The sequence below is a fragment of the Branchiostoma lanceolatum genome, chromosome 16 (assembly GCF_035083965.1).
Source record: "Branchiostoma lanceolatum isolate klBraLanc5 chromosome 16, klBraLanc5.hap2, whole genome shotgun sequence".
Taxonomy (NCBI): Eukaryota; Metazoa; Chordata; class Leptocardii; order Amphioxiformes; family Branchiostomatidae; genus Branchiostoma; species Branchiostoma lanceolatum.
In genome coordinates this window covers 13,296,382-13,322,514 of record NC_089737.1, presented here as the reverse complement: position 1 = coordinate 13,322,514, position 26,133 = coordinate 13,296,382, and the positions used below count along the sequence as shown (strand labels likewise).

The following is a 26,133-nucleotide window of genomic DNA, read 5'->3' as shown; positions in this document are numbered from 1 at the left end:
GTTCTGAGCAAACATTCCTCTTTATCCATACAGCCATGGACTGTTCAACGAACCGCATAAATTCCCAGGTAGGATTTTGTCTTATACAAGTACACATTTAAACACACGGTGTCTTATCACAAATCTCCTCACATTTATCTATTTGTTTATTGCATTTCTTTAATCACAGTTAGCGGCTGACAAAACAAAATAGGTAAATCTTCCATCCTAAAGCAAGTTTTTCCTCCTTAACAGATAGACAATATCATCTACGAAAGGCAAAGCCAACAAGCTGCCGGCGGCAATAGGCTGGAGTCACAGAGACCTGACGCACCTGGTAAGTACTGGAAACAAAAGTACTGATTATGACGGTTTCGTTTTAGCAATAATGATAATAGAATTTTACAGAAGATTGGTCTAATTAGTATGTTCACTGTCTGTATATATTCTGCATTATGCCTTCGGGTGTGAGCTTGCATTAAAGATTAACATATCTATTACTGTGTTGTCGTCCAACAGATGCCATGCCTGTTGATCAATCGCAGAGAGAACGTCTCCATGGATCTCAGATCAACCCCTATGCCGAGGTCAGTTGGTTCATTGACAAACATATACTAAAGCTTGTGCGAACAATAAGCAGAAGAATATATCACCGAGATCAAGTTTTTTGCAACTATCTTACTGCTGAAGAAGGTCTAAACTAGACTTCAATACAAGGAACGCGACTTCATCATATTTTAGATCTTGTCTTCTAGGAATAGATGCTGACACGGTTATGAGCACCGGGTCAAAGGTAGTTGGAAGTCGGTACCGGATACCGTGTCATAATACACGGATGTACTTTTCTGCTAATATCCTGCCCTTTAATCGTATTTCTCGTTTTAAAGAGAGAGTGTTTGATATTCAACAGGCACCAAGTAACTCCCTGTACGAAAGCGGAGCAGGAGCAGGACCAGGGGCATCTATTGAGAGGAGACTACATCGGTCCGGGTTTGGCAGCACAGGTAAGGTATACTTTATCGGAAGTTTATCCCCATCATTTAGTTTTTCACAATGTGTTATGTGCATGTTTTCATGGATTAAAATGAGGAGATATATTACATTTCATTACATCCTTAGCATTAACCCCCCAATTGAATTATGTGGTGTGTCCAAGTATGATGTATGCATTTGGCAACTACTAAGTTATGATCCCCGGTAAGAGATTACCAAATTCAATACCTAGCTTGCTTCATACAAATGAATACAAAATATATATATGTTTAGGACTTTTCGAAATGTATGTTATCTACAGATCAAAGTAACTGTGATACACTATCATTACAAGAGTAAAATCTGCACAAATGTTGTGTCCTAAACTGTTTTCTAAGGTTGCTGACTAACCTCACTGTCTTCAAATTGTTAACAGCCAGAGGAATCGAAATCGACAGAAAAGAATTCACCATCGAAAAAGACGAGCATGGTGATAACAGGAGGCTTGGAAGGGGATCTTTTGGTACAGTTTACCTGGCGAAGTGGCAGGGAACACGCGTGGCAGTCAAAGAATTCGATGACGAAGACCAGACCTACGAAAGCTTCCGTCGAGAGATGGATTACTTAAGGTAAATTAAAATGACGTACGATAATTAAGTATGCTTTTATGGAAAGGTTAAACTGTTACGGTACTGTTGCTTTACTTAAGGTTGGCTTTGTGCACGTTCTTGGCATTAATAAGGTCATACCACCAAATTACTGTGCCTTTGACTTGTCAATGAACTGCTTTCAACACAAAAAGTCGACCCCATTTTTCGACCGGTTAAAGGATGACTGACTCTATTTTTCATGACTGACTCTATTTTTCATGACACGAGACCTTACGGAAGTGTGACATAAGCATTGATTTAAAATGGTCGGGATTAGATATCGTCCTCTGCTTGAATTTGCCATGCTATCAAATGCTGCAATTCCTTGCCTCCAAGTACAAGTAGATCTTCGGGGGCAAAAATGGTCTCTGACAGTCGGCCTAGATCTAATCACACAATCCTTGATTTTGCTACCGAGGTCAGGATCTGGTTGAAGAATTGCAATAACCATCCGCTTGTACTTCAAACGGTTTGAATCACATTTTTTTGTTTGTTTTTCAAACAGGGAGCTGCGCCACCCCCACATCGTCCAGCTACTTGGTATCTGCTGGCAGCCCAACACCAGAAGGTACCTTCTGATGACGTATGTGGACGGTGTTGACCTGGGCACGATCCTCTTCAGACCGTCACGATCACCAGTAAAGGTATAGAATATACATTGTCTAGATTTTGAAGCATGAACGTAGTGCGCCAGCGTAGTATTTAGAAGTTTCTCTTTTATGTAGATACCCTCAATACAAAGTGGCTAGGATTTTTCAACCTTAAGCTTAGCAACTGCTATTTTCCATTTCTTTTAAGAATCTGTTCAGGAACCAAACAATGATAATCACGCTGCTGTGCACTGAAATGGCTTTACCTGTTACACGCACAAGTAAGCTGTACGGCAATGCATATCGTGTACATATCACCAGGTATATGTGATCAGTTCTACTGTGTGTTAGATCCTTGTATTATGGTGATTTTGCGTTTGGGAATGATAATTTAGTACCGTTGTCACCAGTTTCAAAAAGTGGACACCCTTACCTCACTGGTAACAGAAGGTAATATGTGCACACTCCAGATTTTCAAAACCACGATACTGTTGTGTTTGTAACATATTGATCTTGATATATGTAGGTGCCGAAGACGATGCCTGTGAAGGGTAAGATCGCTACAGACCTGTGCAGCGCCGTGTCCTACCTACACGACAAGCACGACCTGGTGCATCAGGACATCAAACCCGGAAATGTACTGGTAGGTAACGTTGATATGTTACTACAATAATAACGTTGATACGTCCATTCAAATCAGTTCATCATCATCATCACCATGAACAGATGTTCAATTTGTACGATATGAATCATCTGGTCAATGAGTAATTTTTCTATTACGTCACGCTTCTAGGACGTAGTACACATGTATATGTTTCTTTGCATTATATCACAGTCGTAGTTTAGTTGCCTATCACTGTAGAACATTGCTTGACAACTGCTACATGGACGCTTAGCAGGTTTTTTTACAGATCGTTTTGCATACTGTTGATGAGTGTGTGGGTGCACATCTTAACATTGTAACTAGGCAAATAACAATTCTTCTTTTGTCCTTTTCATCCTCAACTAAATAGGTAGCTTTTCAATACGGCTTCGCTAATGCTAACGACCGCAAATTTGTAACCTCTCAAATGGTCTAACTCACACCAAATCGCTTTGATAATTGCAGATAGCAAAAGACACCCTACACACGTACCTGTGCGATCTGGGCGTCGCCAAACTGAAGACAGCGGCCATTAGCTCCACCCTCACCCGGACCAATCGCAGCGCGCCCACCCCCATCAAGTACCTTCCGCCGGAGTGTGACGACGGGCTAACCGTAGGGAAATCCTCCGACATCTGGTGCCTAGGCTGCACCCTAGCAGAGCTCTTCAGTGGCGTAGAGTTGTGGGATCTGCATGGGGTTTCTAACGTTCATTATGAACGGGTTCTTAGAAAGAAAAGGGAAGAGAGACTCCCACCTGATGCTTTGTTAGCTATTAGGGATGATGTTTTCCCGGGGGTTAGGGAGCTTCTGGAAAAGGCGCTTTGTTATGACTATAAGAAGCGCGTCAGTGCGGCTGAGATGTCGGAGGTGTTTGCAGCCATGTGCGAGAATGCTCATCAGTAGCTGAATCATTTGTTGTTAATTGATGAACCTGAATGTAGCCTTGTACCCCTAAATTTTTAAGTGAATAGACATTCTACATTTTGAGAATAATAGCAGGTTGATTGCACGGTGCTACTTGATGTAAGTAAATGGCTCTTTGTGATAAGATTCTCATGTATACTTCAAAATACGAACTACTCAAACGACCAAAACATAATGTAATTGAGCTCTATGTATAATCTATGTACTTGCATTACTTTTACATTATAAGTTATAGATATAATGTATTCCTTAATTCAAATACCATGTATGCCATGAAGCCTTTTTTGTGCTTTGTATGTATTAGATATAATTGCATATGATATAAATCATGTAATATTTTGAACGTACTGTATTTTGTTATCATTCAAGAGGTTTTTTTTACATTGTGGTTAATGTAAAAGGTATGTGTGAAATGCATTGATATCATTCCTACATTAAAGAAAAAAATTCCAACAATCTTGACACTAGCAATCCTTATTTGTGGCAATAACAAACTGCAGTAATGAAGCATCAGTAACCCCCGAGGTATGCACTGATATGGGTCAAGATAACATTTTGTAGGGTACCGGTGAAATCATAACGTTGACGCGTTAAGTTCAAACTAACGTTCCCCGCCGGCGCGTAGTCGTCTCCCATTGTACATGTTTGAACAATATGAACTCCGGCTCCTGAACAATATCTGTGAAAATACCCGATCTGTGTGCAAGCTTGATAATAGAATCCCATCGGATTTCAAACCTGAAAGATGAATAAGTATTACACTTCTTTTGCTCTATACAGTACGGAGTTTTATGCGTTTCATCGCCTTCGCGATGAAACGCAATAAGATCGGTTTTACCTTGCAGTCGTGCTGCTACCTTGCTGCTTGGTTCAACACTGTGTCGCACACAATAAGACCTTATATGGCAAGACCGTCTAAATTTGTTGTTCAGTCTCTGCCTTATATGGCAAAGGAGCAAGAAAATCAGATAGTCTAGAATTTCACGACACACATGTAACCGCATGCAAACGCTGCAACTGATTAATGGGAAAAGCTGAGTACATTAATTAAATCTACATATTAAACTTTTATAGATAGTTTTATAATATGTTTTATAATGTAATTAAATGTCTGACTATTATTTCTATTCAACGATAATAAGGGATTTCAAACTTATTCATTTCATTTGGCGCTATTTGAATTGGTTCTTCGCGTTTGGTGACCACTCCAGAGGGCGACAGAACACCATGCATGAACAGAACAGTTTGGTCCACCATTTTGGACATGGAACGAACGCTGAGGTAGGGTATCTCATCTTATATGCCTTATAGTTGCGTATAGGTAACATTAGTCCATCTGTATGTGTATTCAGGTAAATGTAGATCGAGAATTATGTACCCAGGACGTCCCTGGTATTACAAAAATAACTCGTTCGAGTTACCGTACAAATTATAGTTAGTGCATATAATTAGCGAAACGGAGTAAACTTGCGTCGTCAAATAATTTAGCCTGCTGTTTACACGGTCTCTCGCTGACCAGGGGAAAGACCTCTGGTGTTGTTGCAACGTAATTTGGGGGCCTATTTTACTCTGCATTCTGCACAAAACGATAGCCTCGTGTCTGTGTTTTTGTAAACAAATTAGTGGCTGGGGGAGGGGGGGCATATTGTTGTTTCTTCATGCACTCACGTTTTCCCAAATGCTTTGTGAATCATTTCTTTCCTCCTTTAGTTTAGTAGACTATAGTAGATCCATTCAAACAGGTAGGAAGATCTGTTCTTTTAGTAATCATGTTGCAGTACTTCTTCAAACCACTACTGAACTGCTGAAAGAATTTTTTTTTTTTATATTTAAGGAATTGTATGTGATACTACTATGCTGGGTGATATAGGTGTATGTAAATATTGTAATTTTACAAATTGTGTTGACATACTGTATGTGAACTTAGATTCTCATTTTTTTTTGCTTTTCAACCATAGGGCTGTAGATCAAGAATATGAGCGTTGGACGTAGCTAGTATTACTTATTAGAAATTATATTCATCAGAATATACGTTTTATTTTAAAAATGGTACTGCCAGGATCAGGTATACTTTGAGATAGCAAAATATTTGTGTTACAGTTGGGATCAGGATTTTTGATGCAAGTTTGACTCCGTTTCACCAGATTAGACTCTTTGGAAGTTAGGAACACACAGTAATCAGCACGATATCGTATCATTGTCACAGTGACAATTTGCACCTCCAGTCAAGTAGCTTCCCCCTTCTATATTTTCAACCTCCTTGCTCCAATCAATTCAAGCCAATTTTGAAATATTAAATATGTTCAGTTGGCATTAGATGTCTAACATTTGTTTTTGCTTTTTCTTTCAGTTGTGACTGCTGCAGTCCCCAGCTGCCACAGAATTGGACCAAAGCCTACTAAATCAAACTTTACGGTCAATTAGAACAACTATTCGCACTAATAAAAATGTTACTCAATCTTCTATTACTGCTTTTACTTCTGTACACACCTGTACTCATTACAAGACTATCCTGCCACTAAACAGATTGTGAACTTGAACTCATTACGAGACAATCCTCTGCCAACGAGCAGGTTGTGCATTTGTACTAACTTCTGCCACTAAGCACACTGTGCACTTGTACTCATTAGCAGACCATCCTGCCACTGAGCAGACTGCATTTGTACTTTCTGACTAATAGTGTGTCACAATCACTTGTGATATTTATTCCTTTTCACATACATATACTGTACAGATACAAATACACATATTCGAGTATGATGACCCTCTCAGTTCCTACACCTGAATGAGGAGGGTTGATACTGCTATAGCAGGCTTTTTATGCATTTCTGTTATTATGTGTACCGCATAACTCGACAACCTGTAAACGGATCTTATCAATATTTGGCAGTTCAGTAGCATATGTGGAAATGAAAGCCAATGCAGTGAAGGTGAACATCAAATTAAGGCCCAATTAACATAGATAATGAAGAAAATTCATTTCGCTCCATTGCACTTTACGACATGTAAGACCAGTCACCTAATTCATAAACCAAGGAGGTTAATTTCCACGTAGATGAAACGCCAGCTTTTTGCAAAGCTCTTGTTTTTATTTCAATTCTAATTTGTTCCTATACAGTAGCGAGTTTTGCCACCGCCGCTCCACAGTACCTCTATTCTGGTTCTTCCATTTTCAGTATGCCAAAAAATTCTGGTAGAGACCGATATTTTGCACTGTAGTGTATTTCCTACCATTACGTTCCTGTGAACTTTCATTATTGCAATATTGGCAAACACTAAAGCCGTAGCCTGGGGCTATCCTATCGTGAGCTTGTCGGGGTCTCATCGGTGCCTGTGTGTTGCCCACCCGCCGAGGTGTATCAGTGCGCTCCCCGGCCAGGGAACTTTTACGGGACGGGATTCGCGGCGCGACATATAGCGAGAGAAAATCTAGCGTCATACCAGAGGCGTTTTACAGTACGATGCAAGTCTGCAAAGGTAGTCAACGTGCTTGAAAGGATAATATTTGCAGCCCGACTGAAAAGTGAGGGACTGTTAGCAGTTTGATGTTGCATGTATAATTCTAACCGTCCCGTTTTGATAGACATCTCCCCCCGCTATTCGCCCCCACAGCAAGCCACTGTAAGTGTGTTTGATACCGCTTTAGATATAGAGTGAGAATAACGCTAGTTCAAAGAAAGTCCATGATAAGCCTAGTCGTGTTTTGCAGTGCGTTCTGCCTTTCCCCGTGCTGGGTCTCACCTTGCGTGTTTACCTTATCGGCCTTGTTTGTCTTCGGAGCACCATCCAATCAGCGCTCAGTATTCGCAAATAGAGGTCTGTGATTGGGTGGGGGTTCAAAGTTTACTCAACCACGCAAGGAAAAAAATGCTATCAGACATGTACACGAACATTCTAGAACATTCTATACGACATTATTTTAGTATCAGCCCCGCTCATTCGCCTTGCCTTGCAGCCATTTGATTATGCATTTGTTAGGTTAAAGCCAAATCATGAACACAAGTATCACAAGTCTATGACAAGATATATAGAAATCACGAGAGTGGCATGTAGTGCAGTGGTTAGCAGTTCCATTTCATGAACTACATGGTCAATTGGGCGCGGGTTCGAATCTCGCATGTCAGATTAAATTGTAAGTGAGAAACCCTTTCTGAAGTTGATATGGGCAGACTTCAATAATGGTACATGCACTGCAACCTGGCTGGACCGGTTAGAGGTGACAGAGCAGTGTATCAAATCCCCGTTCACTTCACCTTACTTCAATCCTTAACATTAAGGGATGCAGTTATTTGTCCCTCCAGCAGCGGACCCCGTTTACTATTTGCTGACAAACAACCCTGACGTGTTTTATTAGCAGGTTAAACCGAAACATTTTACCGCCGCCCCCCCCCCCCCCCCCTGGCATCCTTATCGAATGACGAATGCCAGGTGCGCCGATCGGTCAGGTGCGCCATGGCACGCGCCGCGCATGGCACGCGCCGTCGCTTGTAAAATTTACAAGGCGCGCCATGGCGCGTGCCATGCCGCACCTGGCCGATCGGCGCACCTGACATCATTAATATTATTAATAATATCATTACATTATTAACAAGAGTCCGTAGGACACAATTCTCCATGAAGTATTTATAGTATGTACAAATATTGACCCACACAAATTGCATCTCTTCTCAGTCCAAGTAGTGTTTTAAAACAAGTAAAGAAAAAGTGTTTGTTTTTCTTTCAATACAGGAGTGGTCAACCTGCTGAAAAGTATGTTTTTACAGTATGGCACAGATGGGATCTAGAAATTCCGGGCAAAGTCACAAAGTTAGATCTAGATGGCCCCTTTTCAATTATCAACGAACCATTCAGCCTTACAACTAAGATGTATCAGAAATCACAAATATGCAGTAAATCCTCTTTCCACAATTTATTGCAGGCCGGCCTGATCTATAGCTATCAAGCTATTTGCAATAAAAAAAGGCTCATTTATATTAACATTTCACGAAGGTCAAAGGTCACCGGATCTAACCACCCGGAAGTGACATTGGCGCGCACACTTTTCTGAGAGATATTTCTCAACAATCTTTCACCCCCTGCGTAAAATTTTTACATTGTCACAGCCTCCGTATTAGAAACTACAAGTGTGGTAAGTTTGAAGGTCCAGAGATTTGCCTTTTTCACACTGTGCGTAAAAATGCATCGTCCGTGGTCCCGTGCGCACATACTGTATGCGAGTTGCGAGGGACACGGCATACTTAATACACAGACTGAAGCTCACTCGGCACATGTTCGCAGCGAAAACTCACAATTCCCGTTGCCGCATTGGTATGTAACTTGGTATATAGTTTGCTAGGTTGCGTGTGGTGATGCACGTTGTCTATTTTTCAATGTAACAGTGACTATACGATCACAGCAAGTAAGGAAGATTTATACCCCGTATCTGCCTGAAGTGTTCCAGTCATGCATAACGGATTATAACATGGTCCCTATGGCAGGGCAGTGGGACATAGCATTAATTATAGGGGTGCAATTACGATATTGGATTGACGTTTAAAGTAGTTATGGTGTAACAAAGCTATTGTGCATCACCACGCCGAACCAGGCAAACGATATGCCAAGTTACACACCAATGCGACAACGGGATCGTGAGTTATAGCTGCGAACGCGCAAACAAATGCAATCCCAATACTCCCAGAAGGAGGTCATCCTCCTTCCTGGAGTAATAATATCACACCTATTGTTTGCCTTGCTCAGGTTAGATCGGCAGTAGTACAACCTGGGCATTGGCGGACTGTCACACCATACCCGAGTCATACTGTAGTGTTTACCGGCTGTCTGTGAAATAAATACAAACGCATTTTACGAGTTGGTAAACACCCACCCGCGTCCCTGGGAATCCCCTTACGCCCGCGTCACACGGGGGAATCCCCGCGCTATGCACGACAACGCGTGTTTCCCCTATATATAGGACCGGTGGCATACTCACAAGTGTAGCGTGTGTACCACATTGGTAGTGGTGATATTGGTGGTGGTGCACCGGTGGCACAGAATGGCAAACGCAACTGTTCGAAGCTGCTTTTTGGGACAAATCGCGGAAATGGATCACCGAAGTCCCGTTCAAGGTAAGACAATAGAACAATCATCAAATACCTAGCGTGTGTACCACATTGGGGCGTGCGGGGCGTGCGGGGCGTTTGGGGCGTTTGGGGCGGGCGGGGCGTGCGGGGCGTGCGGGGCGTTTGGGGCGTTTGGGGCGTGCGGGGCGTGCGGGGCGGGCGGGGCGTTTGGGGCGTTTGGGGCGGGCGGGGCGGGCGGGGCGGGCGGGGCGGGCGGGGCGTTTGGGGCGTTTGGGGCGGGCGGGGCGGGCGGGGGCGTGCGGGGCGGGCGGGGCGTGCGGGGCGTGCGGGGCGTTTGGGGCGTGCGGGGCGGGCGGGGCGGGCGGGGCGTTTGGGGCGTTTGGGGCGGGCGGGGCGGGCGGGGCGGGCGGGGCGTTTGGGGCGTTTGGGGCGGGCGGGGCGGGCGGGGGCGTGCGGGGCGGGCGGGGCGTGCGGGGCGGGCGGGGCGTGCGGGGCGGGCGGGGCGTTTGGGGCGTTTGGGGCGTTTGGGGCGTGCGGGGCGTTTGGGGCGTGCGGGGCGGGCGGGGCGTGCGGGGCGTGCGGGGCGTTTGGGGCGTGCGGGGCGTTTGGGGCGGGCGGGGCGGGCGGGGCGTGCTCGGGGCGTGCTCGGGGCGTTTGGGGCGTTTGGGGCGTTTGGGGCGTGCGGGGCGTGCGGGGCGGGCGGGGCGTTTGGGGCGTTTGGGGCGTTTGGGGCGTGCGGGGCGTGCGGGGCGGGCGGGGCGTGCGGGGCGTTTGGGGCGTGCGGGGCGTTTGGGGCGTTTGGGGCGGGCGGGGCGGGCGGGGCGTGCGGGGCGTTTGGGGCGTTTGGGGCGGGCGGGGCGGGCGGGGCGGGCGGGGCGGGCGGGGCGGGCGGGGCGTTTGGGGCGTTTGGGGCGTTTGGGGCGGGCGGGGCGGGCGGGGCGGGCGGGGCGGGCGGGGCGTGCGGGGCGGGCGGGGCGTGCGGGGCGTGCGGGGCGGGCGGGGCGTGCGGGGCGTTTGGGGCGGGCGGGGCGGGCGGGGCGGGCGGGGCGGGGCGGGGCGGGGCGGGCGGGGCGGGCGGGGCGGGCGGAGTGAGTCGGAGTCAGTGAGTGAGTGAGGCTGTTGCCCGCGCGCACGCGCATGTCAGTCACCACGATATCGGTCGATGTGTTGAGTAGATTCGCCGTTGTTGAAATTTGGCCTGACTTGCAGTTTTCTGTAAGCAAGTTTAATGTCTACATCGACCTTAGTGTTACTATCAGATCCACTTTCCAAGATATTTCCCACAGCATCGTTACTACATATGTAACTTCCGGTATAGTGCCAGTACGTAAAGGTGGAATTGAAATTCTTTAAAAAATAATAAAGAATTAGCAAGTGAATATATTTGAATATCCCGTCATCTGTTTCTTACTATTACCTTAATGTATTTCTCTGTGAAATTTCATAGGCAAAGACTGAAGTACCAGCCCGGTACGATTCTCGGCAGTTTGCCGTGAGCATTCCGGGATCTCCCCGGTGCCCGCGCCGCACACTGCCCGCCTGCCCGGATCATTCAGCGCGCTCCGTACAGTTTTAATGGGACGGGATTCGCGGAGCGGCATTTTGTGGGGAGGGAAACTCCCTTATTGGATTTTATCTTGCACACCGTCCAATCAGCGCTCCGTGTCGGGTCGAAGTCCAATGCTACCAAACAAGCGCGCTTGAGTCAATAAATGGCAAACCCGTTTGTAATGTTGTACGGCACACATTTCGTTACACAAATCAACACCGGTGCACGACAGTTCAGTGCTATCACTTAACGTGCTTTGTAGGAGCAAAATACACGCGGTACACATACACGCAATGATATATACATGTAAATTGAGAAATAACCTGTATTAACAGAACTTCCCATGTCGTTCCAGGCTTCAGCGTTACCCAAGTGTTGAACAGATTTGCCGGGGAGGTCGGGTCTCGCCAGTGGAAGAGAATCGCCAGAGAGATCGGACTGACGGATCCGGAAATAGACGCCATTGAGGTGGGCTTCTCTCTCTCCCTCTTTCCCACCTTGTTCTCGCCTATCTTACCCTCTCTCTCCATCTTTCTCAGTCCCTCTTTCTCCCTCTCACCTCTGTATCATTCTCTGTCTCTCTCTCATCATCCTATCCCCACATCGATTTGTCTGTCCGTCTCTGTCTCTCTGACTGTCTCCTAGTCTGTCTGTCTCTCTCTCTCTGTCTGTCTCATGCTGGGGGGTTCCCTGGCTACGGGCATGGTCTGTCTCTCTCTCTTTCTTTCTCTATCTCTTTCTCTCTCTCTCTCTCTCTCTCTCTCTCTCTCTCTCTGAAACTAACTAGAATGACACCCAGGTTAATGCATTTTGCCGTTTCGCCGTTTTCATATACATCTTTCATCCCCAGGATTGCGAGCGCACGAACCTGCACGAGAAGGTGTACCAGACGTTCCGGCGGTGGAGGATGAAGACCGGCCGGCGGGCCACTCTGGACGTGCTGGCCGGACATCTGCGGGCCATCAACATGGCGGCTCTGGCTGAGAAGCTGGAGGACCTCCGCAACAAAAATGCCTAAAGTTCTTCACAAGGTTTGTTTACATGATTTGAGAAGCTGTATAATGCTAAGAAAAGAGACTGCTTGTTGTAGGATAGCTCTAAGTTAGTAAAACTATACAAAGTCAACCGCAGTTCTAGCTATAGCCACCTTCTTGCATCAGTTACATCGATGAAGGTTAGACATCGGGTAATAACTACACAGTACAAATGTTACTCATTATACAAGCAACTGTATAGATTTTGTCAGGCGTTTTAGACAGCTGTCTTTTGACAGTGACTTGTATATCGTCTACTTCAGAATTTCTTGTCTGATATCTTTATTATAGAAGTCAGTTCACTTGAATGAAATATCTGTGGGAAACCGTCTTATAACGTTAACTTTTTCTTTATTACTTGGTATAGTTACTTTGTATATATTTCTTTACATGCATGTTGTTTATTAATAAAGTCACGTTTTAATTCCTTTTTCTTCAGATTGCTGGAAACCCACCCGTCTTGGCGCATAGTCCGTCTGTCGTATACTTTCATATTTCTCAGACTTAGTTTGAGTTTGGTAATTTCTAAGAGTGTGTAGATATGCCAGATGTCATATTTCATGATATTGTATGCAATCATTTCTCTGATATCAAGATGCGCTGTAAATATCCGGTCGTGACTGAGATAAATCTATGCGAGGAACGTCAATGTTGCAGTAGAGTTAATGCTAATAATATGCCTTCTATGAAGGATTTATGCGGTAAAGGTCTTTGCTACGAAGTGACCAACGGTTAGATGTACTGACAGTTCGAGCTTTAAATCGCTCTCTGTTCTTGCAATTGTATGTATATCTCAAATTTCGTGGTGAAAATATAAATTAAGAAGTTGTATACAGTATATTGTTCTCTGTACAACAGATGATTCGTGTACATATTCTCTATCAACGACGTATTCACTGCTGCAGATTTTACCTCCAAAAGATTTTTCTATTCCCTTTCCTGGTGCCCAAGGGTGTGTAGAGCTTACAATATTATGGTGTTCTGTGCAGAATATACTCTTATGAAAACCATATGACGTCAGTGTCATTTTTTATTAAAATAAGAATGAAACATTCGCCGCAGTCAGTATATATGTAGATGAAAATAAAATGCAAAACACTCCGAATGGATGTCCATCGCAGGGCGATGATGACGTTTTAAAAATTTGAAAAACGCAAGACAATATAATATGGGAGACTTAGTTACCTCGTGGGTCAGAAACACATACATACAAATAGATACATGCGTCAAACAGGCTGCTTTTTTTGTATCCCGAGTAGCTATATGGTGGAATCCCGGGTCGGACTTTAACTACTGTACACGCCCATATGCATGTATCTATAATCAAAGGTTGGCAGATCTAGACTTGAGTAGCGGTACCGTGCACGCCCATATGCATGTATCTATAAGTAAAGATTGACACATGGAGACGGGGAATCCTTTGACTGTGCACAAAATGCATGCACATGTATATTAGGTACTTCCTCCCCCTCCCACAATGTCTGTGTACACATTGTGTATTGTTTGTCTTGCTCAGGTTAGTTTGGCACAAGTCCAGCCCGGGGCATTGGTGGGGTAACCTCCTCGGATGGACTATCACATCATACAGTCAATGATTGTACAGTTTACACGGTTATTTGGTTCTTATGGGCACGTTAGAAATGAAACGTCGATAAATAAATGCAAAAGAATTTTACCAGCTGATCGTTTACGGACAACTTTGTGAGCAACATTCTTGCCGTCCTCCTTTTTCCTTGGCAGTTTGGTATCGCCCGTACGTGCCGCGTGCGCCGTGACGTCACGGTGCAAGGGGGCTGCACGGGGCAAACGGGCAAACAGAGACGCGTATTTGCTCTTCAGGCAAGGTAAGGCCTGGCGGACCTGTGCCTTCGCGGCAAAACGACGCCGGAGCAGGGACTGTAGAGACCGAACACACACAGCAACCGTACTTGTTTGAAGCTGCATTTTGGGGACAGTAAGGAAATGGATCACCAATGCCCAGTGCAAGGTGAGACAATAGATCAATTATGTAAACCTTTTTTTTTTCAAACTCAGTTTTGAGGAATCAATGTGCCAAATGATTGTCTTTTCGGTAGCACCACCTTGGTAGCCAGTGCCCCGCAGGTATGATACCGCCTCCTCGATACCGACTCTTTGCTTCAACTGTTCAACGTTGATTCTTGCTGGAAAAACACACCTGAACATGGATCTCCAAGGTATTGTTTTCATATGGATATCATCTACACGTTGATGATTTTAGAATCATTATGTTCCAATTTTTTTTGAACAGATATTCATACTAGAAGACAAATGATGTTAGACAATATCTGTCCCAGTAAAAACAACTGTCCATATAAAGGATACATTACATTATTTCCATATTGTTATACATGATCGATGGTGTATTTTTGATTTTTTTAGAAAATACTAAGTTACAGAAAACTAATTCTCTGGTTGGCGAATGGGACAAGCAAGTTGCGACAATTGTTTTGTCAGCCATTCAGAAAGTAAATTCCCCAACTGGCTGTGCCGGTAGGGGACAAGTGCGAGTCTAGGATCCCATGGCTGATATTGGGTAAATTGAGATCCAAGACTACATCGTTAGGAGTATCCTTCGTTTTCGTGATCTTACGCATCCTTGTCAATATGGCATCTGTGACCTTAATATGAATAACGTCATCTTCACCCTTAAAAGGTCGCGAGAATAGTGAATGTCTAAGTTTGTCGAGGGATTTTTAGTGTTTCCCGATACCGTCAGCCCATGCCAAGGATCACATTCACAAGAGTGCTTTACGTAGTTAACGTGATCCTTGGCATGGGCTGACGGGACCGGGGCGTGGAAAGCTTGTTTTCTGGTCCATTGTTTGGGGTTTGCCCTGCGCATGGCTCAGGTCAGTTTGGCACTATTCCAACTACTGCCGGACTATCCCATCATGCAGTCAAACTGTGGTGTTTACGCGGCTGCTTGTTTCTTATAAGCATGAATACACACGTGAGAAATTAAATGTTTATATAGAAATAAACACGTATTTTGCCATCTGGCAGCGCGCACGTCACTTTGGGGGTGTGCTTTGCAATCCATGGCATCAGTGGTTTACAGCAACATTCTTAATGTATATCCTCCTGCTCCATTTTTTGAATGGTTACGGCCATAGGTGAACTGAGGGCACGATAGGAACTTGAGCCCACAGTGTTTACTTTCTTGGGATTGTGAACACAACTATCAGCACGAACTGAGTAGAGACTGTAGGGACAGGACACACACAGCAAACCTGACTGTTTGAAGCTGCATTTTACGAAATGGATTACCAAGATCTAGTACAAGGTGAGAAATCAAAACAAGCATGTATGTGATAAAGTGTTTTTTTTCCATATGAACTATTGAGGAATGTGATTGTCGCTCCGCAGCACGTCATGTCAGAGATTTTTGTAGTTCGTGGATAGTGGAGTTTGGCTGTGACGTACAACTTTATTCAAGCAGGTTGCCCGTGTCAAGCCATGAAATTTACAAGTTTGAAAATATCAGTTATATTTGGGTGGTCCCGCCCGTCCCCACTGTGGCCCGTCCCTGAGGCCCGTCCCTGAGGAAACCCATGAAGCCGTACGCTACATAAACTGAGTCCTGTTGTATTATGCTCTTATTCCGTGCAAGATCACATGCAGAAATGGACCTCCAAAGTGCTGCACAAGGTGAGAAGACACAAGATTTCTTGAGAACTAGTGTTTAGTATTTATAGGCCTCACATGGAACTTTTAACGTTGTTTATTGCTAGTTGACTGGCTCAGACTGTCAGAGGCCTGTAGTCGCTATACTATAGGGAAAATGATTCGCCAGGAGAGTTTGTAGGAGAGTTGGGCCACTTTTCAGTGGGACACTATGAGTCACCGCGGCCGGACTGACACTCAGACCGACAATCGTTCACATAGTATTTCTGCCGAATTCCACTATCCGTACGTACATTTCCTTTTACATTCCTGTTAACTTTCATGGGCAAACACTGAATTCTTTACCTGACACCAGCCTACCGTGAGCTTCCCGGGATCTCCTCGGTGCCGGGAGGGTCGACGGCCCGCCGAGCCGAGGTCTATCAGCGCGCTCCCGGGAAAATTCTACGTCACGAGATTTGCGGCGCGACATATTTTTAAGTGTGAAAAGGAAATCTAGCGTGTACAGTCAGCAGTATGATGGTCTATGTGTAACTGCCCCGTTTTGATAAGCATTTCGCACCCTTTATGCAAACTGTCTAGAAAACAGTGACAGTAACATTTATTACACGATAAGTGGCCTGGTCAGATCCTGAGGACCACGGTGAGGCACTTTAACTTCCGGTAAAATATCTAGTTTCCGCACTGCCTCTCACTTGTCGTATTTGCGTACACCTTACCGGCTTTGTCTTGGGCACCGTCCAATCAGCGCCCCGTGTTCTCTGTCAGAGGTCTGCCATTGGCTGGCGGTGCGAAGTTTACGCCACGCAGAATCAGTGTACAAGCGCGATAAAAGGCAAACATTTCTGTACGGTATTTCAGCACACATGTACATTTCTTCACACAAATCTACGCTGTGCACGACAGGTGTTTTGTAGGAGCAAAATATACGTGCTATGCATGCAGGTATATTGATGTAAATTGAGCAACAACCTGTATTGAGAACATCTCACAGGTACCTGCCGTTCCAGGCTTCAGCATGACCCAAGTGTTAAACAGACTGGCCGGGGAGGTCGGGTCTCGGCAGTGGAAGAAAATCGCCAGAGAGATCGGACTGACGGATCCGGAAATAGACGCCATTGAGGTTATTCTCTCTCTCTCCTTTTCTTTCTCCCACCTTCATTTCCTCTCTTCCCTCTCTCTCCATCTTTTTGATTTTCTCTGTCCCTCTCTCTCACATTTCTCACAGTTGTCTGTCTGTCTGCCTGCCTGTCTGTCTGATTGTCTGCCTGTCTGTCTGTCTCTCCCCCCTCTCTCTTTCTGTGCGCTTCGAGATATTCAATAAACATAACATAGTGGTTTTGGGGCGCTATCTTACATTATGACAACCACAAAGCAGTATGTGTAAAGGGATAAAGTCTGCTATCTGTGCTTGCATTGTGTAGACGGTTCCACCTTTACTGACTTTCTATCTAGCTTGGGTGCTCTTCTACACTCGATCCTTTACCGAAACTAACTAGAATGGTACCCAGGCTAATGGCTAAATGCCTTTCGCCGTTTTCATATACTAGTACATCTTTTATCCCCAGGATTGCGAGCGTGCAAACCTGCACGAGAAGGTGTACCAGACGTTCCGGCGGTGGAGGATGAAGAACGGGCGGCGGGCCACTCTGGACGCGCTGGCCGGACATCTGCGCGCCATCAACATGGCGGCTCTGGCTGAGAAGCTGGAGGACCTCCGCAACAAAAATGCCTAAAGTTCTTCACAAGGTTTGTTTACATGATTTGAGAAGCTGTATAATGCTAAAAAAAATAGAGACTGCTAGTTGTAAGATTGTAAGTAAGTAAAACTATACAAAATCAACCGCAGTTCTAGTTATAGCCATCGTCTTGCACCAGTTACATCGATGAAGGTTAGAAATCGGGTAATAAGATACACAGTACAAATGTTACTCATTATGCAAGCAACTGAATAGATTTTGTAAAAGGTCAGGCGTTTCAGACAGCTGTCTTTTGACAGTGACTTGTATATCGTCTACTTCAGAATTTCTTGTCTGATGTCTTTATTATAGAAGTCAGTTCACTTGAATGAAATATCTGTGGGAAACCGTCTTATAACGTTAACTTTTTCTTTATTACTTGGTATAGTTACTTTGTATATATTTCTTTACATGCATGTTGTTTATTAATAAAGTCACGTTTTAATTCTTTTTCTTCAGATTGCTGGAAACCCACCCGTCTTGGCGCATAGTCCGTCTGTCGTATACTTTCATATTTCTCTGGCTTACTTTGAGTTTGGTAATTTCTAAGAGTGTGTAGATATGCCAGATGTCATATTTCATGATATTGTATGCAATCATTTCTCTGATATCAAGATGCGCTGTAAATATCCGGTCGTGACTGAGATAAATCTATGCAAGGAACGTCAATGTTGCTGTAGAGTTAATGCGAATAAAATGCCTTCTATGAAGGATTTATGCGGTAAAGGTCTTTGCTACGAAGTGACCAATTGCAACGGTTAGATGTGCTGACAGTTCGAGCTTTAAATAGCTCTCTGTTCTTGCAATTGTATGTATATCTCGAATTTTGTGGTGAAAATATAGTTGAGAAGTTGTCCATGTAATTATGCAACAGATGATTCGTGTACATATTTCTCTATCAAAGACTTAATGAGACAGATTTTACCTTCTAAAGATATTTTTCTATTGCCTTTCCTGGTGTCCAAGGGTGTGTAGAGTTTGCAACATCATGATGTTCTGTGCAGAATATACTCTTATGAAAACCATATGACGTCAGTGTCATTTTTATTAAAATAAGAATGAAACATTCGCCGCAGTCAGTATATATGTAGATGAAAATAAAATGCAAAACACTCCGAATGGATGTCCATCGCAGGGCGATGATGACGTTTTAAAAATTTGAAAAACGCAAGACAATGAAATATATATATGGGAGACTTAGTTACCTCCTTCTCGTGGGTCAGAAACACCCATACATACAAATAGATACATGCGTCGAACAGGCTGCTTTTTTGTATCCTGAGTAGCTATATGGTGGAATCCCGGGTCGGACATAAACTACTGTGCACGCCCATATGCATGTATCTATAATCAAAGGTTGGCAGATCTAGAGTAGCGGTACCGTGCACGCCTATTCTCCAAGCAGAGGTTTTGGTCGGGAGGCAATGTTAAAAAAAACCGGCCACTACTACCCCCCGACCAAACCATCTGCTTGGAGAATAGTGCACGCCCACATACATGGATCCATTACCGACTTAAACTACCGTGCACGCCCACATGCATGTATCTATAAGTAAAGATTAACATATGGAGACGGGGAATCCTTTGACAGCGCACAAAATGAATGCACATGTATATTAGGTACTTCCTCCCTCTCTCACAATGTCTGTGTTCACCTTATTTGTGCATTGTCTGTCTTGCTCAGGTTAGTTTGGCACATTGCCCGGGACATTGACGGACTATCACATCATACAGTCATACTGTACAGTTTACACGGTTATTTGGTTCTTATGGGCGTCGATAAATAAATGCAAAAGAATTTTACCAGCTGATAAAACACGTCACTTCCCTGGTGTGGTTTACAAAGTTGGCGTGATTAAACCGTTTACAGACAAATTTGTGAGTGACATTCTTGCTGCCCTCCCTTTTCCTTTTGGTATCACCTGTCCTTTACGTCACGGTGCAAACAGTGAAACGGCTCGGATTTCGTCGTGACGTCACAGTGCAAACAGTGATTTGGCCTAGCCCGTTGGACCTGTGCCTCCGCGGCAAAACGACGCACGCCGGAGCAGGGACTGTAGAGACCGAGCACACACAGCAACCGTACTTGATTGAAGCTGCATTTTGGGGACAGTAAAGAAATGGATCACCAATGCCCAGTGCAAGGTGAGACAATAGAACAATTATGTGAATCTTTTTTTTTTTCAACTAAGTTTTGAGGAATCAATATGCAAAATGATTGTCTTTTCGGTAGGGCCACCCTGGGTAGCACAGATCGCAGTAGCTGGTCGCAAGTGTCATACAACTTTATTCATGCAGGTTGTCCGACCGTGTCAGACCATGAAATGTACAAGTTTTGATATATAACAGTTTTGCTACTGTTGAACAATTGAACCCTATAAAATTGACACTAATTTGCGATTATCGTTCTCTCACGTTCTGCACAATATATAGCCTGAGTTAAATCCTGTTAATTTTATCGGGGCTGCCATACTCGCTCCCTGCTATCTAGTTTACCGGTGCTGCCATGGAGAGGGAGCGAGTATATTAGCCCCGTTAAGCTACACAGAATGATACCTTGTCTATACAAAATAGAGTTTTGCTCGTCGTCGGTGAGAATATATATATATATATATATAGCATACATTCATAGCTAGCCATACATCATGAGTGTTTATGTACAGTGTTGGTTACTCGATTGCCTTTTAGGCCAAAAATCAGTAGCAGTTGGTTGCCGCTTTATTCATTAAAGTAGGTTGAATTTTGTGAAGCTGCAGTTGCTTATCCAGTTGAGCTGACTGACGATTCGGTCGAACATTTATTGCCGGGGCCTTACCAGGGGTACTTTTTCCCCCTATGCTTTTCTACTTCATTTTCGTGCCTGAGACAGACTAGTGTGTGCTGAGGGCTCAGGCACGGGAATGTCAATCACCTCTTTGGACACACCCACTTCATCCTATTGGTTGAGTGGAAATTGACCTTTGTGCCTGTGGTGTACGTTTGCCCGGGTTATTTATATCAATGACAATTACGTAATCGTTGGCATTGTTGAAAGTTGACCTCGAGCTCAAGTTAGTTGCCGTGTCCCGGTTCCAGCGCCCTGCACGCATCAGTTCACACCCAGGCCCGTTTTGTGGACGAATCTATAAGGCAAAAGAGGGAAGCATGGCTAACAGTTCGTACGAAAAGAGTGACAAATTATCATAGGGAGTTGAAAAGAAGGGGTTAGAAAGCATTTGAGCCATCCATGTTGCTTCTAAAGACTAAGAGTATATATCATTGTATGAATAGAAACAAGTATTGGGTTTCAGAAACATCTGAACCACCCTTTCTCTGTAGTATGTCCCGTCTGTGGGGAAGTCGTTGTTTATAGCCAAGCAAACCCTTAGTTAGATAAAGTTGCCGTGCCGCCGCCTTGATACCGACTCTTCGCTTTACCTAGCTGTTCAACGTTGATTCTTGCTGGAAAAACATACTTGAACATGGATTGCCAAGGTATTATTTTCATTTTGATCTCATCTACACGTTGATGATTTAGAATCATTATGTACAAAATTGTTTTTGAACAGATTCATACTAGAAGACAAATGATGTTAGACAATATCTGTCCCAGTAAAAACAACTGTTCATATAAAGGATACATTACAGTATCTCCATATTGTTGTACATGATCGATGGTGTATTTTTGATTTTTTTAGAAAATACTAAGTTACAGAAAACTAATTCTCTGGTTGGCGCATGGGACAAGCAAGTCGCGTCAATTGTTTTGTCAGCCATTCAGAAAGTAAATTCCCCAACTGACTGCGCCGGTAGGGGGCGAGTGCGATTCTAGGATCCCATGGCTAATATTGGGTAAGTTGAGATCTAAGACTACATGGTTAGGAGTATCCTTCGTTTCCGTGATCATACATTCCATTTTCTGTATGCATTCTTGTCAATATGACATCAGTCACGTCATAATGAATAACGTTACCTTCATCCTTAAAAGGTCGCGCGAATCGTAATGTCTAAGCTTGTCGAGGGATCAGTTTTCAGTGTTTCCCGATACCGTCAGCCCATGCAAAGGATCACATTCACGTAGTTACGTAGTGCGGCCACCTTTCCAGCGTGCCAGATTTGTTCCATTGTTTGCCCTGCCCAGGTTAGTTTGGCACTATTCCAACCATTGGCGGGCTATCACATAATAGAGTGTACGCGGCTGCTTGGTTCTTATCAGCATTAATGCACACGTAAAAATTTAAATGTTTATAAAGAAATAAAAACACATTTTGCCATCTGGCGGCACGGCACTTTCCTGGTGTGCTTTGCAATCCATGAGTGGAATGCAGACCATGAAATTGACAAGTTTGAAAATATCAGTGTTACTGACGTTGAACGCTAAATGTGTGGTACACTGTCTTTCTTACTCTCACGATACAGTACAGGATTTTACTAAGTTGATAAGTAGTAATATATATATATATATATATATATATATATATATATATACATATATATAGCACGTATGTACTTACTTACTTACATTTATTATATTGCCATATATAATGTGTATCAAGTGGTAGTGTACAGTCACAACGGTTGTTGTCAATTACAATGTAAGTAGTCGGAAAGGCCGCACTTTCTTTTGTGACGGCCTGAGTATATGTGCTAAGGGGGCAGTAAACAAAAATGCATGTGCTAGGGGAAGCTATGCGTACAGGACAAACATTGATCCTGACAAACGTTCCCTGTCAGCCAGTCAACCATCATTCATTTCATTTTGACAACTTGCCAACTTCAACCGCACTTTGGCCCTGGTGAGAATTCGTGCCTCCTGAAACCCGGCGTTTAACCTCGTGACTTAGCACGTGGTGACGTCAGGGAAATCCCCTTAAATTACCATAGCATAGGGACCGATTTTTCCGGCGGGCCATTCTATCACGTATACATTTGTTTTGGTGGTGGTAGCATTCTTATTGGTACTATCATGGCCACGTTTTGATACTGAACTTTTACACTTCAAAACATTAGCTAATTAAAAAGCTGGGTATTGTTTCACAGGTTTGGGACCAGCAATGGCTGACAAGTTCGACATTTTTTCCCTCTGTTATGTTTGGGTGGTACCGCCCGTCCCCAGTGGGTTTTTGCTCAAGCTCTGCTCAAAGTTCAAACGAAACTGAGTTACGCGCGGCCAAACCAGTGTGCGGGTGGCAAACATAACGTGTCCATAGACAAGTCGGTCGCGCTGTATACGCTACATTCCTGCCGAGTCCTGCTGTATTCTGCTTTGATTCCGTGCAAGATCACATACAGAAATGGACCTCCAAAGTGCTGCACAAGGTAAGAAGACACAAGATTTCATGAGAACTAGTGTTTAATATGTATAGGCCTCGCATAGAACCTTTAACGTTGGTAGTTGACTATCTCAGACTCTCAGAGGCTTGTAGCCTCTACCAGACTAACTACGGTAGCTATAGGGAACATTATTTACCAGGGGAGTTGGGCCACTTTTCAGTGGGGAAATGTAACGTTAACCCTCACCGCGGACTGACACTCCTGACCGACAATCGTTCACACAGAATTTCTGCCGAATTCCACTATCCGTACGTACGTTTCCTTTTACATTCCTGATTACTTTCATGGGAAAAAACTGTATTCTTATAACCTGGCACCAGCCTACCACGAGCGTCCCGGGATCTCCGCGCTACCAAGCGCTCCGGGAAAATCCTACGTCACTAGATTCGCGGCGCGACATATTGTGAGTGTGAGCAGAAAATCTAACGCCACACCGTACCGTACAAGGTAGGTCATTAAAAAGCATGCAGTCATGCAACATATGTGAATGGGTTGCACCCGGACAAAAGGGGAGAGACGGCGGTATGATGGTCTACGTGTAACTGCCCCGTTTTGATAAACATTTCGCCGACATTTTTATGATCATGCAGACTGCTTAAAATATAGTGATAGTAACACTTGTTCCACGAAAAAATGATGAGTGCGGCTATTTTTCTTCGGTAAAAGAGTTTTGGTCGGCCCAAGTTCTCTGGTATATACCTAGCTTCCGCACTGCTTCTCACCTGTCGTGTTTACGTATATCTTACCGGCTTTGTCTTGCGCACCTAGCCTCTCGGCCGGTAGAGGCTACTCCGTGTTGTCTGTCCGAGAGGTCTGCCTTTGGCTGGCGATGCAAAGTTTACTCAGCCACGCGGAATCAGTGTACAAGCGCGATAAAAGGCAAACATTTGCAATTGGTTGCTTTATAGGTGCAAAGTACACGTGTTGTACATACACGTAACGGTATATTGATGTAAATTGAATAACAACTTGTACTGACAGCACTTCCCCTGCCGTTCCAGGCTTCAGCGTGACTCAAGTGTTAAACAGACTGGCCGGGGAGGTCGGGTCTCGGCAGTGGAAGAAAATCGCCAGAGAGATCGGACTGACGGATCCGGAAATAGACGCCATTGAGGTAGGCTTCTCCGTCTCTTCTTCTCTTCTCTTCTCTCTCTCTGTCTCTCACACTTTTCCTCTCTCTCTCTTTCTCTACATGTAGCTCTCCCCTTTCTTTCTGTCTAAGCCGTTTCTCAGTACCGTTAACGTTGTAACACATCCTAGGTGCTATCTGACGACGCGTCAAAGCCCTAATAAGCACTTTTACAGTATCACAATCGCAACACAGTTGTATGGTGAAGGAGATAAGCCTACCAACCTTTACCATTCATATTTTTTATCCCCAGGATTGCGAACGCACGAACCTTCACGAGAAGGTGTACCAGACGTTCCGGCGATGGAGGATGAAGAAGGGCCGGCAGGCCACACTGGACGTGCTGGCCGGACATCTGCGGGCCGTCAAGATGACTGCCCTGGCGGAAAAGCTGGAGGACCTCCGGAACAAAAACGCGTAAACCTCGTCACAAGGTTAGTTTGAATAATTTTCGTGCTAAAAAAGGGAGACTACTAACATTACTTGGTATGAAATATTAAGATTTTTCAAAACCCGTCACTAATCTTTTTGAATCATGCTTTATAATTTTATGCTTGATGTCTTTACAATAGAAGTCATTTCATTACAATGAAATGGCTTTAGGAATTAGTATCATTATTTTTTGTTCTCACCTTATATACATGTATTGATTTTTTGATTTGATTGATTTGATTTGATTTATTGGAATTGCAACAGTGCAATACACGTGGGACACAGGCAGCTATTGCTGATGTCGTGACCCACACACATAATGTACCCGATTTTTACACTTGGGCGGAGTGGGGAAAATCGTGTTAAGTACCTTTTTTCCCAAAGGCACAAGATCGGTGGCAGCAGGGGATTCGAACCCGGAACCCCTTGGTTCTGAGTCGGAAATCCTGCCGTTACGCCACACGACCCCATACATGTATTTCTGTACAAAAATCTTGTTTATTACTAAGGTGAATTTTTTCATTCATTTCAGATTTACATGAGCGTGCTGGAAATCCACCAGAATAGGGGGTCTGTCCTATAGCTATACTTTGATATTTCTCTGGCTCAGATTTGAGTTTGGTCAATTCTTAGATTATGTAGCCATAGTGAATTCGAAAAAAAAACAGATTCTACCCAAACAACAAGTACAAGCTGCTTCTTTACTTGTTGTTATTTAGTGGCATAATGGAAAAAAAGGTTGCGACCATATTTCTGCTCAGCAGAATCACAGATATAGATGTGCTGAAAATATCTCGCGGTTGTGACTTACAAAAATCTATGCAAGGAGCGTCAATTTTGATATCTCGAGCTAATGTTCATGACATACATGTACCCTCTCTGCAACGCATATATAGTGACCAACGGTTTGAAGATTCGAGGTTTTAATTGTTCGCTGTTCTTGAATGGATATCTAACATTTTTTAAGGGAAATTATGGCAACAGGTTGTATATATTGTTCTCTCCAACTGTGTAACAGGTGATTGTATTCCATGGTTTTCTATCGACGATTCTATTTCTATCTTGAAAAGATATTTGGCTAAATCTTAATGTTAAATGGTGTATGGCTTACAACATTATATTATTCCAAGAGGTTAAAAAACCTCCTTGCTTGTCCTGTGCAGAATATATTCTTACCAATATCTTGTGATGTCAGTGTCATTTTTGTTCCGAATCTAAAATAAATCATATCCATTGTAGATGATTCTTAAATCAGCACAAACAATGTTCGATCTGTATAGATCTATAGCGTTAGGTTGAAAAAGTTGTAAAACAGCCATTGTTTTGTTTTATTTCATTTCATTAATTCTTCATTTATGTAGCAACTCTCAATGCTATTCTTTTTGCATTAATTTGATACATCCGGAATAACTTTCCCGGTTTTTTGTTTTAAGCTGAATGTACAGTCAAAACTTTCTAAGAATACAACTCAA

The 26,133-nt window shown here is 43.9% G+C and overlaps 4 protein-coding genes and 1 long non-coding RNA gene across 5 annotated transcripts; all 5 read left to right on the top strand.

Moving 5' to 3' along the window:
* Position 1: 1 nt before the first annotated feature.
* On the top strand, positions 2 to 2,251 carry LOC136421481 (probable serine/threonine-protein kinase DDB_G0281745). The gene is made up of 6 exons (XM_066408807.1): positions 2 to 68; positions 235 to 316; positions 499 to 566; positions 890 to 983; positions 1,388 to 1,580; positions 2,107 to 2,251. Exons 1-6 carry the CDS (start codon positions 36 to 38, stop codon positions 2,249 to 2,251), a joined length of 615 nt encoding a protein of 204 aa, XP_066264904.1. The 5' UTR covers positions 2 to 35.
* A 470-nt stretch (positions 2,252 to 2,721) lies between these two features.
* LOC136421909 (3-phosphoinositide-dependent protein kinase 1-like) lies at positions 2,722 to 4,104 on the top strand. The gene is made up of 2 exons (XM_066409483.1): positions 2,722 to 2,834; positions 3,300 to 4,104. The coding sequence occupies exons 1-2, from the start codon at positions 2,730 to 2,732 to the stop codon at positions 3,738 to 3,740; spliced, it is 546 nt and encodes a 181-aa protein (XP_066265580.1). The 5' UTR covers positions 2,722 to 2,729; the 3' UTR covers positions 3,741 to 4,104.
* A 7,392-nt stretch (positions 4,105 to 11,496) lies between these two features.
* LOC136422313 (uncharacterized) lies at positions 11,497 to 13,332 on the top strand. Its single transcript, XR_010753596.1, has 3 exons — positions 11,497 to 11,837; positions 12,220 to 12,400; positions 12,843 to 13,332. It is a non-coding gene; the product is annotated as an uncharacterized lncRNA (long non-coding RNA).
* Positions 13,333 to 17,053: 3,721 nt separating this feature from the next.
* On the top strand, positions 17,054 to 18,780 carry LOC136422274 (FAS-associated death domain protein-like). Its single transcript, XM_066409928.1, has 3 exons — positions 17,054 to 17,171; positions 17,617 to 17,797; positions 18,247 to 18,780. Exons 1-2 carry the CDS (start codon positions 17,067 to 17,069, stop codon positions 17,782 to 17,784), a joined length of 273 nt encoding a protein of 90 aa, XP_066266025.1. The 5' UTR covers positions 17,054 to 17,066; the 3' UTR covers positions 17,785 to 17,797; positions 18,247 to 18,780.
* A 4,280-nt stretch (positions 18,781 to 23,060) lies between these two features.
* On the top strand, positions 23,061 to 25,842 carry LOC136421480 (FAS-associated death domain protein-like). Its single transcript, XM_066408806.1, has 4 exons — positions 23,061 to 23,085; positions 24,102 to 24,214; positions 24,483 to 24,663; positions 25,194 to 25,842. Exons 1-3 carry the CDS (start codon positions 23,061 to 23,063, stop codon positions 24,648 to 24,650), a joined length of 306 nt encoding a protein of 101 aa, XP_066264903.1. The 3' UTR covers positions 24,651 to 24,663; positions 25,194 to 25,842.
* The last annotated feature ends 291 nt before the right edge of the window (positions 25,843 to 26,133 follow it).